We start from the raw sequence: 14,665 nt of genomic DNA, 5'->3' as shown, positions 1-14,665 counted from the left end.
CAGTATGACATCTCTGCTCCTAACAGCACCAATCTACTTCAAAGAAAATGATGGGCAACAAAGAAACTCCATATAGAGTTTATTTCCTTATACCAAAGCTAGCCACTTGGGCAAAAAACTGCCCTTGCCTCAACTGCTGACAGTATAATGTACAAACTGAACCAGCAGGACCAAAAAAAAAAAAAAGGACTGCCAAACTTTTTCAAGACAAGGTAGGACAGTCCTTCAAGCTTCCCTGGTTCTCAGAAATGTCTGTGAGATATACTAGATCTATGGGCGAAAGATAGGCACCACAATATCACAGAAAAACCTAGGGTGATGTCCAGACAGCCAGATGTCCCTGTCATTAGGTAACATTTCACTCTTCTGGGGTCTTTGATGGAATTTAAAACTAGATAGTCATGGGAGTTTTCTCCTTAGTTACGACAAAAGGTAAACTAGGTATAAAACTTCAGAGTCATAAAGATAAGATAAATACTGGAGTATTTTCTATAGATTTGCCAAATACAAATGAACTGGATATTGTAACTAATTCTTACTTAATAACTGCTTTGTTATATATAGTTTTGCGATGCAACAATTAGAACCTTCCTTTTTAATTAGACAAAAGGGGGGAAATGCTGTGGAATAATCCTTTTGTATACTGTGAATATGCATTACTCTCATCGGTTAATAGAGAACTGACTACACCTGATAGGCAGGAAGTATAGGAGAGAGAAGGGTGGAATCAGTGAAGCTGCCAGGAGACACAAAGGAACAAGACATGCTGGAGGACATAGATTAGCAGGAACGGGCTAATTTAAGTTGTAAAAGCTAGTTAGTAAAAACCCTGAACTATTGGCCAAGCTTTTGAAATTAATATTGAGTCTCTGCACCAGTTATTTGGGAATTGGTTGGCTGGAAAGAAACTTCCACCTACAAAAAAAAAAAAAAGACTTCAAAACCAAGAGGGGTGCTACTAAAGAGGAATGACAGGTGAGGTTAAGATACAAGGCAAAAGAAGGGTAAAAACTATTGTGCAATATTACTTTAACTATGTATGGGTGTGCTACATTTGTTTATGATGTATTTGCTTAACAATGTAAAGATGTGTGACATTTGTTTCACCTTGCCTGCCTAAGGTACCTGATAGATTTAATAAAAAGCTGAATGGCCAATAGCTAGGCAAATGAGGGACCGGTGGAGCTGAGGGGCAGAGAGAGTAAGTAGAAGGAGAAACCTAGGCTGGAGGAGAAGAGAGAACAAGGGAGAAAAGGAGGGAGACACCAGGGGCTAGACAGACAGACAGACAGGAGAAAGCAGAAATGTGGGGCATACAGACTGAAAGAAAGGTAAAAAGCCCTGAGGAGAATAGAAACAGGTTACATTAAGTAAAAGGAGCCAGTGGGACAAGTCTAAGCTAATGCCGAGCATTCACAACCAATACTACATTTCTGTGTTATGATGTGGGGGCTGGTGGTCCAGGACAGCCTGTTGCAGAGATCCTTTACATTGTCTAAATAACAGACGCTAACAACGCAAGAAGAGCTAGGCACTCGTTAAAAGCTTTTAACTGAGCTATAAAATTTAAACCCAATTTCAAAATAGCTAGGTATAATACACATGAAAGACATGCTGCTCACAGCCCATATTTATAAAATAGAGCACAGGCCAGGAAGAGAGTCAACATTTCCTTTATAGGAATGACTCCCAGTTGTTGGGGACTGCAGACCACCAGACCCTGGATTTCCAGTAAACAACTTGTATTCCTCTGCTCTGAGCAGCCTGCAGCTGCTCTGAGCATGACACCCTCAGGAGTTCCTGATGGCAGGGGAGTGGTTTCTGGTGGGTTTTACAGCTGAAAATCCCAGGAGCTGGGGAGTGGCTATCAGTTAAGGATCCCTATATAAGCTTCCCTGAAGTACAATAAAGAGAGCATTCTTGTTTCAAGGATGACCCGGGTCTCTATCTGTGTCTGTGTGTCTTTATGTGTTTAAATCTGGGCCTGGTTTGGGAATGTGAACCATCCCGTAGTGCAGGAGCCCACAGCAGGCATAGTACCATAGTACACGTAGTGCAGGAGCCCACAGCAGGCATAGTACCATAGTACACGTAGTGCAGGAGCCCACAACAGGCATAGTACTATAGTACACGTAGTGCAGGAGCCCACAACAGGCATAGTACCATAGTACACGTAGTGCAGGAGCCCACAACAGGCATAGTACCATAGTACACGTAGTACAGGCGGACAGTACACCCAGTCAGGATGTCAGTGGTTAAAGGCACTTTGCCACTAAGCCTGACAACCTGAGTTCAGCAGCCAGACGCCACATGGTGCTATGACATATCTCACAAGTTGTCCTGTGACCTGCACACACACAGACAAAAGAGACATATGTGTGCAGGCACAAAATTAAATGAATAAATATAAAAAAGAAAGTATATGTTTGCTGTTCACCAATAACATTTACAACTTCATCCCTTATATGCTAACTATCTTGTCAAAAGAGGAAGACATTACAATGGTTGTAGAATGGTATAAGCATGAGGACCTGAGTTGATTCCCCAGTAGCACAACCAACAACCAACATTCACCAGTCACTTCTTGGCTCTCTCTTCCTTGGAGTCTTGCTGTCACTTGCATTGTGTGCCTTCACATTCTCATTTTTAAAATATATTTGTTCTCGGAGAATTCCATACATGAACAGAATATATACACTATATTTGGATCACAATACAGCCCACTCTTACCATAAGGCAGATATCTGTCGGTCACCTATGTATGTGGTGCGGGCAAGTGGATGTTGATTATCTATGTGGCGCAGGCAGGTGTATGACGGTCACCTATGTGGAACGGGCAAGTGTATGACGGTCACCTATGTGGAGCGGGCAGGTGGATGTCAGTCAGCTATGCATTGTGGGAAGGTGCGTATCAGTCACCTATATATCGGGTATGGGCAGGTGGATGATAGTCACCTATGTGGAACGGGCAGGTGGGTGTCGGTCACCTATGTGGTGTACTTGGTAACTGAGGGTCAAAGAAGCACAGTACATGGCTCTAGCTCCCAAGACTCACATATGGGCCATTGTCTCTACTTCAAGAACTTTTTCCTTCTACCAGTCTCCAAGAAACTGCAGAGGACCATTCCTAACAGGAACATGGCATAAACTCAGTTATGTCTATGACAGTTAACACTGACCGTCAACTGGACAAGACCTAGAATAACTCATGGAGCATGCCTCTGCTCACATCTGTGAGGGAATCACTGGGTTGGCTTAGACGCTGGGCAGGCCTGGGAGGTTTATTCTTGACTAGGTTAACTGAAATGGAAAGACAGACTCACTGTGGGTGGCATCCTTGCATGGGTTTGGGTTCCCAAGTGCGTGAACAGGAGAAAGTAGCGAGCACAAGCATTCATCCTTCCTTCCGTTTCCTGACCGTGGAGGACACATGAGCAACTGTTTCAAGCTCTGGCTGTCCTGACTTCCTCACCATGATATACTGAACTGTGAGCCAAATTCAGCCTCCCTTCTTTAAGCGACTATCAACTATCTTAGAATTGAGCTGGAGTTCATCTACGGCACCATCCCTCGGACACCGTATCCTCCAGTGCCCTCCCTACAGGAAACAACCCAAGAACCACTGTCCGACATCCACTAACCCACGTGTAGCCAGGAAAGAGAAGCACTAAAGTCAGCTGAGATGGGCGGGGCAGCCAAATAAAAGTACTTCAAACTCATCATCGATATATACAGCTCAAACCAGGTCACCAGGATCAATCTCACACTCACACTCATTTTCCCTTCTGTGAATTTTCCAGAAACGTGAGAGGATGTTCTAGGCACGGTGTTCTTTTGAGCACCTTCCTTTCTTTACCATCTATCCCTCTTAGCGCTCAAGACGGTCTACTTCTCAAGTGACCAGAGCAGAATGGGAAACAGAAAAGGTACAAGCGAAATCAACTAATTCAGCTGCTTGTTCCAGAAGCCACACAAAATGACTAGATCATGTGAATGCAGGGGAGATGTTCCCATATATATATTCTGCCATGATGGGAAAGCAGAATGCCTTCAAAGTCCATCTGTGTTCCTAAGCCACACACTAATGGCACTTCTTAATTATCAGGAGCACCAGTTGCTAAATTTACCTCTATGCTAGTCAGGAGCACTCACATGTACCATCACCATAACAACACAGGAAGGAGATGCAGGCCACAGCCTCCTTCACAGATGATAAAGGGACTGTGACGTGAAGATGCTGATAACCCACAAGCTGAGCCCACACATCCACAATGACTTGTAAATGCACCGCTGTTGTTTTCTGGACCCTGTGCAACGTCCAAGCCCAAAGAGTCCCAGAAGTTAGATCACGCACATAATCACTAGACAGAGTTCACTCCTGTTGTGTGGGTTTCGGGGCTAAGGAGGAGGAAGTGAACAAAGTCAGAGATAAACAAAAGATGAGAGAGCTGGAGAATTCTTTTTTTGTTGCTGTTTTTTTTTAATATTTATTTATTTGTTATGTATACAATATTCTGTCTGTGTGTATGCCTGAAGGCCAGAAGAGGGCACCAGACCCCATTACAGATGGTTGTAAGCCACCATGTGGTTGCTGGGAATTGAACTCAGGACCTTTGAAAGAGCAGGCAATGCTCTTAACCTCTGAGCCATTTCTCCAGGCCCAAGCTGGAGAATTCCTGGCTGAGAAGAGAAGACACTGCACTAGAAGAATTAACTCAAGCACCAACCATCAACTACATGGACATGCGGTGAGCAGGGACACGGGTCATCCATCCATCCTTTTGCAAATATTTGCCCTCACTAGTTTAACTCAATCATTCATCTAACGTTGCTAGCTTTTTGGAGTGAATTTTCTTAAAATGAATGTCGGCTGAGGAAAAGAATGTGCAGCCAACTCGCCTGGCTGCAGTATTTCAACTGTTCATTTCTGCAGACCAGGGGCTCTTCAGCTCCCTCCCACAGGAGATGCCTAACAGCCCATAAGTGAAGCAGTTTACTCGGGTAAGTTTTCTTAGGACAGCTGCTCTTTATTTTCTTCATTTTGCCTGGAATTTGCCCTTGGTGACTTAGGACTATTGCGCAATCATGGTAAACTATCCTTCCACTTCCCTTGGGCACCTTCCTACCCAAAGTCATCGCCAAAGACTAACGGTGAAACTGGCCATTGTCTTCGGCCAGGGCCAGAGCTCATCATTGGCCCCACCAGCTGAAGCTCTATACGGGAACAGCATAATCCTCAGCCAGTGTCGGGAAAATTCTCCAAACCTCTAAACCTTCCTGCGCTGTTCAAGGGGAAACAAATGATGTGACATGTGACAAATCAAGGTCTGTCATGACTTATCCACCCATGAATTCACAGCTTCTTACATTACTGGATTTGATAACTCACAGCTTGCCTCGATCAACATTTTAATGCCATGCTCTAGAAAATTACAGTGAATATTCAAATTATGAACATATGGGAAGACTTTTAAGAGAAACTTCATAAACAAAAGTGACATACAAGTTTAGATTTAACATAATGACTATTTTAAAAACAGTAACTAAGATGTTTTTAAGCAAAGGAATTACTGTTTTTGCTTACAATATTGAACGTAAACTCAAAATTGAGTGTTCTGCAGGCCCATCAAGGAAAAAAGAACAAAAAAAATTAACAACTAACTGGGCATGTTTCCTTTCAAGAAAGGGGAGTTATTTACTTGAGAAACTAATCACACTTCACTCGCTGAAAGCATTACTCTCCTCCATATGCAATGGGACTCATCTCTCTGTCTTCTATATTACCATAGTACAGAAAGATGCCTACATAAACTCCTAACAAATGGAAAGATCTTGTATATGCGACATGAAAATATTCATTCTAACTACATATAGACAGACAAACCCTTCCAAAAATTGTATAATCTGCAATCTGTCAATTAGTCAATATGGCATGTTGGCCCTACCTCTTGAATGCCCAAGCCCAAGCTATTGCTTCTCAAATGCTGGCTACACACACAAGGCGCTGGTTACTGACAGAAATAAGAAGCACACAAAGAATAAGAAAGACATTTTCTCCATTCCAAATAAATAGTAGATTCTCAGAAACAAAACAAACACAGAAAACATAATTAACAAAGCCAGGGTGTGAAATGGAGAAGGAACACCAATGTCCTAGGATACATCATCAGACCTATCACAAATGTCTATGTGGCTTTGACAATCTTTACTTCCCAAACAAATTCCTCGCAGAAATCTTGGAGAATAGCTAAGCACCAAGTGACCAACAGGACTCCAGTGATGTCACTCAGGTGACTCTGTACTATCTGCACCACTGCCATATTTACTGTCCCAATGCAGTCAGCTTACTTAGGGAGCACTGCACCCTCTGCACAGTCTGCACACCCCAAATATGGCCACTTCTTTTCTACTAACTTTTCTAGGCGCCCTTGCTCTTAGCACCCTCTAGTACTGAGCCTGCACTTCCATCATTAAGTGCAAATTCCTTAAGTACAAGTTCTTACTGTTCCCTTGTGTTTCCAATCAAGTTTGAATCCCGTCTCTGCATCTTTGATGACAGTTCTCTGAATGCCAAGCTATAACAGTCGTCCTTTAAATCTTAAAAGTCTATTCCTAAATCAGTCTTCATTTAACCTTCAGTCTTTTCTAGCCCATCATCATAAGATTCTCTGAATGTGCAAACCTGCTACATTTTTATGTAATCACCCAGAATAATTCAACGGCTTACAAATCTTTCTGCTCCGTCTACTATTACTGGATTAAGGGTTACATGGAATCAACCTTCACTATCTCATCCAAAGGCCTGTGGCAAGGCTCTGTACACCTTGAGATTGCTCAATAAATACCCGATAGCACCTGGCTTCTGACTGGCACAAGAGCTGACCTGTGATGGGTTATCCGTTACTGAGAACACTGTGCTGTTTCTTCAGAACTTTTCTGTTGTTTCTGGGGTTTAGATGGATTGGTTTTTTATTAAGAAAAGTAGTTAATAAAAAAGATCCCCAAGCAGCAGACACTAGCAACACTGAAGGTAACAACTGAACTCTGTTTTTCCAAACAAGCAGTTCTCACTAGGACAATGCTACCCAGACTTGGTTACTGGACATTATAATCGTGGCGAGCTTAAAACAGCCACTTTCCAGCTCACGTCTTTAGCAATGAAGTCAAGTTCAATGTGGTGACCATGCAACAAGATTTAGCAACAAGTGTTTGATGAAATTCTTCAACTTGGTAGACACGAGCCATAAATTTCTCATGATGGTATTGGGTAGATAAATGGATCTGACTCCCATGCACAGTGTAATTTTATGAGCAAACTGTGGTTTGACTAATTCTGAGATGGTAGCAAACCTGCTAAACAGCCCCGCCCAGCCCAAGATAGAATATGCTAGTATCTACATTATTTACTTTCGGACACATGACTTTTTTTTTTTAATTCAAAATAATGTTACTCAAAAAAAAAAGTTACCTCTTCTTGGTGTCCTGATGACTACAGAAAAATTTGGCATTTGTCTGATCTTGGTTCAATTTTAAAAAAGAAGTTCACTATCTAGAGAGCATAAGGAACCTCAAAGCCGCATGTTAAATAGAGCTAGCCTGGAAAAGACTAGAAACTTCCATCAGCAAGCATTTAGCATTTCCCTCCAACAACCAGAGGGACAAGAATCAGGTCCGTGGAAACCAAAGACCAAGGAGGGAATAGCAAGTGACTGCAAAGGGGTAGGAAGAATCATGGAGGCAATCAAAAGTCTGTGGCCATGGCAACAGTAGTAACGCAACTACACAGGCTGTATGAAATTCAAAACTTCATTTCCGAACCCCACCACTCACTGGGCAGCTATGGGCAGGTGACTTCTGGAGTGCTTTCAAGTGTGTCCCCTGTTGGGTGCAGCACACCCCAGTGGGTGACCTCTGTCCTAGTCAGGTGACTATGGCTGTGATGGTGCACCCTGACCCAAGCCAGCGGAGGAGGAAGCTTCAAAATCAGGGTTCACTACTGAAGGAAGTCAGAAAAGAAACTCAATCAGGGCAGGGGCCTGGAGGCTTCAGAGGCCATGGAGTGGTGCTGCTTACTGGCTTATTCCCATGGCTTGCTCAGCCTGCTTTCTTACAGAACCCAGGACCAGCAGTCCAGAAATGGCCCCACCCGCCATAGGCTGGGCTCTCCCCCACCAGGTTTGGCTACAGCCCTATCTCATGGAGGCATTTTCTTGATTGAGGCTCCCCCTCAGTTGACTTCACTTTGTGTCAAGCTGACATAAAACTATCCAGCACAGTCCCACAACATGAGGATAGGGTTAGCAAAACTGAACTCGGTGGATTACTTGAAAGACGGGAGGAGATAAAGCTGGAAGGAGGAGGCATGGTTCTAGAGAGTTCAGGGCTGTGGGATGAACATGATCAATACGGTGTGCATGTATAAAAGTCTCAAGGAATAAAAATACACTTTAAGAGATTTCAGATTTTACTTCAATAAAGATATATGTGTATCTGTATGTGAGCTAAAGATCAACCCAGAGCCTTGTGTGTCCCAGCCTTTACCACTGAGCTAATCCCAGCCCCAAAGATCATGTAATAAGATACCACAAGAGTAAGAAAACCATCTTTAAGGTGCTTGAACCAATGTGGTAAGAATTAGCTTTCCAACTGCTGATTCTTCCAAAGGTTTATATGAGCTGAAATGAACTGTGTCCCTGAAAAGCTCTAACACCCGGAACCATGGGATGTAACACTTAAAAAAAATGAAAGGTTTTGAAGGAGATGGTGAGGTTATTAAAACTGGGCTTGGGCATGTGCACAGACAGACAGACACACACACACACACACACACACACACACACACACTGTTGTGATCATGACTTAAATCCTTATATATAATAATATTTTTTTTAAAAAAAAAAAAGAGCAAACCTAAATACACAGACAACAGGGACATGTATACTCAAAGAAAAGTCATGGTGGGAAGATGCCATCTGCAAGCAAGGGCACAGGCCTCAGCAAAACTAGTCCTGTCTCCCCCTGTGCTTGGCTTCCAGCCTCCACACTATGAGGATGCATCCCCACCTCAGTCATCTTCCCTGTGGTATTCTGTGTGATAGCGGACCTAACAAGCAAATGTGATTCCATTTTAACCATGGCCGTGTTTAAACATAAAGAAGGAATATGTGACATTTTAACCATGGCCGTGTTTAAACATAAAGAAGAAATATGTGACATTTTAACCATGGCCGTGTTTAAACATAAAGAAGGAATATGTGACATTCTCCCATATTTGCACGGGAGGAAAATGAAGGAACCCACACTGCCAGAACAAAGGAATAACTGACCCTGCTAGCTAGAGAGATGACTGTTTACAAACCGAGTGCTGCCGTGGTCTGCGGTGTTACACACCTACAGTTTCCAGACTGTTTACGCTGTAACATGTAAGCATGCGCCGAGTGCTGCAGTGGTCTGCGGTGTTACACACCCACAGTTTCCAGGACTAAAGCTACGGGTGAGCATGACTGTTACCTCGTGTCTCAACAGCACTGATGCACTTTCTGAGAATCGTGAATCCCATCGTATCCAGCTGTGCACCTAAAAGGAACAGGTGTAAAATGTTACAGAATGAGTAGTTACTGCTTCTTCCCCTTTTAAAATAAAGAAAACAAATTTAAGGTAATGGCACTTTTGCTTCATTGTCTGAAAACTGCTGAAGGCTATGCATTGCCCACAGAAATGGCATCACTGGAAAATGTATTTGTTTGTAGGAGAGCCTCCATGCTGAAAATCAAGATGTCCAATTTTTATAATTCAACTTGCAATATAAAATATGTTAAGTTAATAAATACAGAATATTTTAAACAGTAAAACAAAATAATACCAATCTCTAAAGGAGGCTACATAGAAATAATCTCCATATTTTGCTAAAACTCCTAGGAGTAGCTCAGTTAGAGAAAACTCGAAATACGAATGAAGGCTTTTCAATGTGAATCTGAGCTTCTGATTAACAAGGGAAAGTTTCTGTTAAATGCTTCCTGGGCAATGAGCGTTCTGATAATTTTCACTGGACATCAAGCTTTTTTAATGATATTATTTTCATAATTTGAATTTAAAATAGATGATTCATGTGATCTATTCAGAGGCCAAGTTGAAAATGCAATTTTATTCTTTTCCTAGTATAAATGTTTGCTTATGACCAAGCTGGCATATATTTGTAGATTTTGCTTTTGTTTTGAAACATCAATGAAAAATAGCATCACTCCAGCCCCTGCGGCCAGGCCTAAGGGACCGCAGCGTTAACACAGCTTCCTGGGGATTTATAATCTATAACACTACACTTAAAGTGAATTTTTTGTTTGTTAGTTTTTGTTTTTCGAGACAGACTTTCTCTGTAGCTCTGGTTGTTCTAGAACTCTCTCTGGAGATCAGGTTGTCTCAAACTCAGAGATCCACCTGCCTCTGCCTCCTGGGTGCTGGAATTAAAGGAATGAGGCACCACTGCCCAGCTTTCAAGTGAATTTTAATGGTTAAATTTGAACAGCTGTGTCCAGAATCCACTACTGATAACACTTTATAAAACACAAGTTATCTCTTCCTGCTTTGCAAACCATTTCCAGGAGGTTTATTTACAGTTTTTTAGGGTAAACAAGAAAGGACAGAGACAAAGGGGAAAGGCCAGAAGGAGGGACACACGAAGAAGGGCTGGAGAACATCAGTATAAGAAAGAGGAAGAACACACTCCCCTGCAGGAGCACCTGCCAACGTCCAGTACCAGGCTATAGATCTCTAGTCTTCGAATCGAGAATTAGCAGAAGTGATCACAACTGTTTCTGTTACACAGTCTATGGCTTTGCTAAGTGCAGCCTTAATTCCACCAAATCTACCAAAAGTGAGTACAAAGCGAGTGTGCCACACTGTGCCATTTTTGTCTCCTATCGGTACTCCCTGAGTACAGAGGTGGGAACACTTTGTTTTCCCTGGCGCGGATCCTTGCCATGCAGTACGTGAACAGCTCAGCACGTCCTTGCCACTGCTATTTTCCAAAGTTTAAGAGTATATGCCGTATATAGCAAACACTCAGAGGCTGCAAGACTAGAAGCTGTCAAGGGCTGACAGGAATACCTGGGTTGTCAAAAATAAACCAAAGCAAGAAAATTAAAGCCACAGGTTTATGAAAGAAGAGTTCTCAGTCCTGACTGCCTGCCAGAATCACAAGACTGCCAGAAACGCCATCCGGCACAGAACCACAGTCCACAGAACAACAGCCTCCACAGAACCACGGGCTCCACAGAACCACAGCCTCCAAGAACCACAGGCTCCACAGAACCACAGTCTACAGTACCACGGACTCCACAGAACCATGTGCTCCACAGAACCACGGGCTCCACAGAACCAAGGGCTGCACAGAACCACAGGCTGCACAGAACCACGGGCTGCACAGAACCATGGGCTGCACAGAACCACGGGCTGCACAGAACCACGGGCTGCACAGAACCACAGGCTGCACAGAACCACAGTCCACAGTACCACAGGCTCCACAGAACCATGTGCTCCACAAAATCAGGGGCTCCACAGAACCATGGGCTCCACAGAATCAGGGGCTCCATGGAACCAGGGGTTGCACAGAACCATGTGCTCCACAAAATCAGGGGCTCCACAGAACCATGGGCTCCACAGAATCAGGGGCTCCATGGAACCAGGGGTTGCACAGAACCACAGCCTGCACAGAACCACGGGCTGCACAGAAACACTGCTGTATATAATAAGTGCTCACATAAGAAAATCTGCCCAGTAGCTAGGGGTTCACCATCCAGCTGGGGCCACTCTTATTATGTATTACTGTGGCCAAGGATTACTGTTTCAAATATCTGAAGTAATTCTTCTTACATTCACCTTAACATTTTTCTCCCTCTTTCTTGCTCACTGAACATGGCTGCCGTGCGCTACAGCATTAGGGCCTTTGCAGCACCCAGCTCCTCTCAACCAAACATCACCATGTTCCAGGACTCCATCATTTCTACTGAGAGTGACAAGCGGCAGGATGAGGAGGCCTGGAAGCAGAGGGCCAAGGAGCAGACTCTTCCACAGGCTCCTGAAGCTTCCATCAGAAGCTTTCTCAACGCCATTCAGGACTGTAGACCTAAACTACGAAAAGACCGGAGGGGAGCTCACAGTAACGCTCGGGTGGGCAATGAGGGCTGCCCGTGAGCTTTAAAAAGGTACAGACTGAGCCCCAGAAACAGCTTGGGGTTGGTGACTATCAGGAGAAATAAACACGTACCTCCTTCTGGTCTTGGAATGATGGCTTTATTACAAGTATGGATGAGCTAGTAAAACAAAGAAAGAGAGAACACTTTCAGCAAATCAAGTCAAGGAAGAACATGCAAATTTTCAATTTTACCAACTTAATATTAGATAATGTAGCACATGAAATACACATTTGGTCTCCACCCCTGCTTTACAGAACCGAGTTCCCTCACGCCTGGAACTTCCTGACAGAAATGTTTTGCTATTCAGGAGCCCTTTGGGACAGCTCCAAATTTATGCTAACTAAGCAGCTTGAGAAATGAAACCTATGTAGCATAAGGATGAACTAGATAGTCCACGGGAGAAAAAAACTTCACATTGGGCCTCATTCCCTGACTCTGTAAGAGCAACAAGCTTTGATGCCCCACCCCCGCCGAGAGTGCATCCCACGCTGGGGTGGTGGCCCTCCTGCAGGGGCATGGCATTCTTCACCACCCACCCGCACTGCACACCCAGCCCTATGCACGGCTTCAGCATGCCCTCTCTGGGGTTGTGTTCACCAATTACCACACCCAATTTATACCACAGTGTGCTACAAAGACCAGGACTTGTCACTGGCAGATCTGAAACAGAGGTGACCTAGATGCAAATGCCCAACTTGTAAGATCTGCCACCAACACTCCAGACAGCTGTGCCAGAGTTGAAGTAAGTTAGGACATCCAGTTTAAGTCAAAACTAGTCAGTGTGGGGAAGCCCTGTGTGGAGTCTGCATGAGACTGTAGGGGCGCTGTGCTGTCCGTGGCTAATGACGTGCTACTCTGCATGCATATGCAGAAGCAACGCATGCAGGACTTTTCTCGGTTTGCTTCTCTCTAAAGAAGCATGCCAGACTGACCAAAAAAAAAAAGGACGACAAGGTCTGCAGTCCTTAAGGGACTTGTTACAAGTCTGTGTAAACGGGAAACTCTCCACCTTATAGACAGGTTGACTAACTGATACATTCCAACCAATGATATCTAGCTCACCGTTTCCTGACTGCTCCTGAATTTCACAAGAGTAGGAGATAATCCATGCCTATGTTTAAGCAAATAAATCTGCACTAGCGTGGCAGTCATCCAGCTTCTCAGAGTCCTAGCACTAACTACTTGCAAGGCATACAACACCCATAAATGTATGCTACACATTACAGTCCCCATACAATGTATCATTGAACAGTCTTCCCACAGTCCTGCTGTGGTCTGGTAGGGGAAGCCAACCTGATCATGGGCTCCCGACTAAATCAAACTGGAAGCCCATTTATCTCAAAGACTCAACCATGGATACTCGTGCTACGGAAGCTCACTGTCTAAAGTACTTGTGGGAAAATCATCACAGCTAATGAAGCGTCTTTACCACAAAGGATAAAGGAACAGCATAACTACATCCCAATACTACCAAAACTCTTTTAATTTTGGAGAGAGGATCATTCTCTGTAGCCCCAGCTGTCCCAAAACTATTTATATAAGTCAGGCTGGCCTGGAACTCAGAGATCTGCCTGTCTCTGCCTCCCAAGTATTGGGATTAAAGGAATGTACCACCATGCCTGGCTTCAAAACTCTTTTTAAAACATACATACATATATATATATATATATATATATATATATATATATATATATATTATGTATCTGTGTGTAGGTATGTGAGAGAGTCTCGGTCTGTGGAAGCCAGACGCATTTGACCCTCTGCAGCTGGAGTTACAGTGGTTACCAGCAGCTCAGCATGAGTGCTGGGACCTCTGCTGCAGAGCAGTGAGCACTCTCAACCACTGAAGCACCTGCCTGGGCCTCCATCAAAACTCCAGCTAAAACGCTAAGAACTAATTAAGTATGAACAGAACGAGAGGCGTGGACAGTCCAACGAAAGAACACTTGCTCAGCACGGTGAGACCCTGAATTCCAGACTTAGTACAAAAATAAAAAAGTCAGAAACAAAAAGATGGAGCCTGACTCGGGCTCAGATATGGTAATTCTGACAGGGTGAAACAGTCTCTTTAGAACACAGCAGCTAGGCTGTCACTCTCAGACACACTACCAAGTGGTCTCTCATTCCCTATACTTCCGAGAACACATTTGCAGCTGGGCTCACAGTCAGCCTAAGCAGTACCGCGTTAGCCCCTAAGGAGGCTCTGTTCTGAAGCCTCTTCCTTACTGAACCCCTCTTCCATCTTCAAATCACCCTCTACCCTATATCTTCAAAATTGTCTGGTGCTTCCTGCTTACTTTGAATCCTAACACTTTACATGTTATGCTGAATGTCAATCTGTGGTTTTTTCCTAAAGTTGTCTCCGCTAAGCCCCCAACTCAGTACATGACCTGTCAATTCTGAGTCCCAAATGCCAGCAGCACACAGAAAATTAAGCAGTGCTGGAACCAAGTGCCAATAGAGGTCAGGTTCCC

General features: G+C 43.8%; 1 protein-coding gene across 3 annotated transcripts in view; it reads right to left on the bottom strand.

Moving 5' to 3' along the window:
- Arhgap10 (Rho GTPase activating protein 10) overlaps positions 1-14,665 on the bottom strand; it is a 263,662-nt gene that overhangs the window by 113,901 nt on the left and 135,096 nt on the right. For all 3 annotated transcript variants that reach the window (XR_012910917.1, XM_075976491.1, XM_075976492.1), the window contains exons 12-13: positions 12,263-12,308; positions 9,511-9,576 (exon numbers count right to left, since the gene is read on the bottom strand). Coding sequence is in view for 2 of the 3 variants with exons in the window: in XM_075976491.1 (XP_075832606.1) it covers positions 9,511-9,576; positions 12,263-12,308 (112 nt within the window). In the remaining variant the exon portion in view is untranslated. The remainder of the gene's footprint in view (positions 1-9,510; positions 9,577-12,262; positions 12,309-14,665) is intronic.

Source organism: Microtus pennsylvanicus, chromosome 6 (assembly GCF_037038515.1).
Source record: "Microtus pennsylvanicus isolate mMicPen1 chromosome 6, mMicPen1.hap1, whole genome shotgun sequence".
Classification (NCBI taxonomy): domain Eukaryota; kingdom Metazoa; phylum Chordata; class Mammalia; order Rodentia; family Cricetidae; genus Microtus; species Microtus pennsylvanicus.
Note: the sequence above shows the minus strand (reverse complement) of the source record. Positions and strands in the feature narration are given on the sequence as shown.